At 34.1% G+C, this 2,578-nt stretch overlaps 1 protein-coding gene across 1 annotated transcript; it reads left to right on the forward strand.

The window, feature by feature from the left end:
• Positions 1-224: 224 nt before the first annotated feature.
• LOC106470985 lies at positions 225-602 on the forward strand. Its single transcript, XM_013931570.1, has one exon. The coding sequence runs from the start codon at positions 225-227 to the stop codon at positions 600-602; it is 378 nt and encodes a 125-aa protein (XP_013787024.1).
• Positions 603-2,578: the final 1,976 nt, after the last annotated feature.

A 2,578-nucleotide genomic window follows, 5' to 3' on the forward strand; every position in this document is an offset into this window, starting at 1 on the left:
TATAACTTGATAGGTCACAATGTGCGTCATTCATTCACTTTGGGTTTCTTTGCTCGTTAGTATTGAGAGATATTCGCTTAACTTTGGTTATTTTTATATCAGTTGTGTGTTACATTAACGATTGAGTCTACAGACAAGTTCTGAAAATACACGTCATATTGAAAAGTTTTGGAATTTAAGAGTAGCGTTTTTAAAACCCCTAAGCCTAACAAGTACAACCAACAATGGCTTTTATGATGCCTGTCGTCAGAAACGAATATGAAATTTATCCAAGTCGATCTAGAAGGGGCAGTAACTGCAGTCAACCTCGGTCTAGACGAGGAACAAGGAGCGAGTCTGCCACGCCTAGTCTGTCCTGCTCCCCGGAGAGTGATGTAGAGGAAAGAATGGCTAATATTGCTCATTTGCAAGGCGAGTCCAGGGAACAACAGCGTCGCTGTAGCTCACAGTGTGTATCAGAAAGCCATTCTCCCAACTCGGCTTCTAATTCTTCTTTGAACAAATTTCACAATCGACTCGTAGACAAGCTCAAGAGAAAACTGAAGATTGAGACAGTGACGGAGCAAATTCCTCCCAAGGGACCGAGTGTAAAGTTACTCTAAGTTCTTCAAGTTAGTAAGAATATCATGAGTGAACTTTTTTTGGACATTCTGTATATATATATATTCCATATATACTTTCATGTAAATAAGGGTCGAAAACGTTATGCGACTTACACCACAAGGCATGTAATTACTCTGGATATTTTTATGGATTGATTGTAATAGTATAAAGGTTTTGAGGTTTCACGGATTCACAGTTTCTCAAACTGTATATATGTATATAAATATGAACAATTATTATTTGTGCTAAACACTGTTGTATTATGATTAAAACAGTATGTTTTTGTTACGAGCCATTTGAAATGTAATCAAGATATGTTCAGTAAAGTTAATGATTGATGCAGACAGTTATGATACAAGAGATGTAAATTGTGTTATTTATAAAGATTCTTCAAATACCGTTAGAACAAAAATAAAATACTGAAATAAAACTTATAGTCGTAAACTGTCTTTATTGTTGTTTCTTGTAACGAGTCAGTTCCTTTTTCTACAACTAGGAAAATATTTAAAATGCATAATAAAAGTGTATTAGTATTGAAAAGTGCCACACGACATCTGGAAAAGTTTACTGTAAATACGTATAACTTTTCACGTTCAGATGAATATCACACAACCTAAATACCAAATAACGTAAATATTCAATTAATACAGATTTATCTTGGAATTAGGTTATCAATTAAACTCAAAGTTTCCCCTCTATCGAAACATTTCGGCAGTTAATAAGTACCAGTGTTTATAAGTTAGCTATTAACGTAACAAAGAACTTTTCGAAAAACCATCATTTTGTTTCAACACTGACTGAAAACTAACAAAATCACATTACAGCAAAGGATAATGATCTTAAAACATATTTAAACCTTTATGAAAATAGATGTTGTGTGGTACAAAAATCAAATAAAACCTGAAATACAGGTTATATTTATAATTTCAAATTAAAATGCGCCTTTCAAGTAGTAACAATTAGGTAATTAAAGTACGTCAGTGGTGTTGTAAGAATGGGTGTGTCTACCTTGAAAGTTCATTCGGAAATTTCTGTATTTTTTTTTTCTGTTACATTCTTTCTCTCAAGGATGTTAGTGGCGGCTAGGAAACGCACTCCTTACGCAACATACTATTCCACGTGCTAGATATTTCGATCGATAAGGCGTGGGCATAATACCAGACGCCGGTAAAGTTACGCATGCGTAATGTTATTTTGTAGAAAAACAAAAAAACATATAGAAAGAAGAAAATTATACACGTAGGAGTAACTTTTTTGGCACGGTGCCAGATTCGCTAATCCGCAGTAGTGGTTTAACTATTTATATTGTTACTACAATGTATATCCGCAGTAATGGTTTAACTATTTATGTTGTTACAACAATGTGTATACTTTGTTTACCATAAACATCTTTCTGGATTCTTGATAAATAAGAGGAAGTATTTTAAATCGTTTTATTATTTAACATCATGTTCAATGATGTTGTATAACTTCTTTTAATTCACTTATAAGAACAACAAATGTGTATAATATACACTATAAATCGCTTATAAAAATATCTACCATACATATATGGTTAAAGCAGTACTTTCATAAGCTTGTTATAAGAAAGATCCTTGATAGATTGTGCTGGTACCAAATTACTAAAATAGATCAGTTCACAATAAAACTTATAAAATCCAAGAAATAATATCAAGGAAATGAGACAGATATTTTGCTGTAAGTATTACTTGTTCCCATAGGGTTGATGGTTAGTGTGCCAGACTGTGGATCTCCAGTTCAATGTTCGCGTCCGGTTACCGTTACGAAATAAACAAACGGCGCTCTCCACTTTGGGATAGTGGACGTATTATAAAGGTGATGGTCAAACCCCACTATGCGGTCAGACAACAAGCGTCTATAAAGTGAGAAGTGGGTACTGTTAGCGAGATGACTGTCTATTTGTATTGTTGCGTCAGCGAGGTCACGTGACTAGTATCACGCCACGTCCTTCTCG

The sequence above is a fragment of the Limulus polyphemus genome, unplaced genomic scaffold (assembly GCF_000517525.1).
Source record: "Limulus polyphemus unplaced genomic scaffold, Limulus_polyphemus-2.1.2 Scaffold4338, whole genome shotgun sequence".
NCBI lineage: Eukaryota > Metazoa > Arthropoda > Merostomata > Xiphosura > Limulidae > Limulus > Limulus polyphemus.

Coding starts and splice junctions, on each gene's coding strand:
- LOC106470985 (XM_013931570.1), top strand. CDS start 225: ATGGCTTTTATGATGCCTGTCGTCAGAAACGAATATGAAATTTATCCA.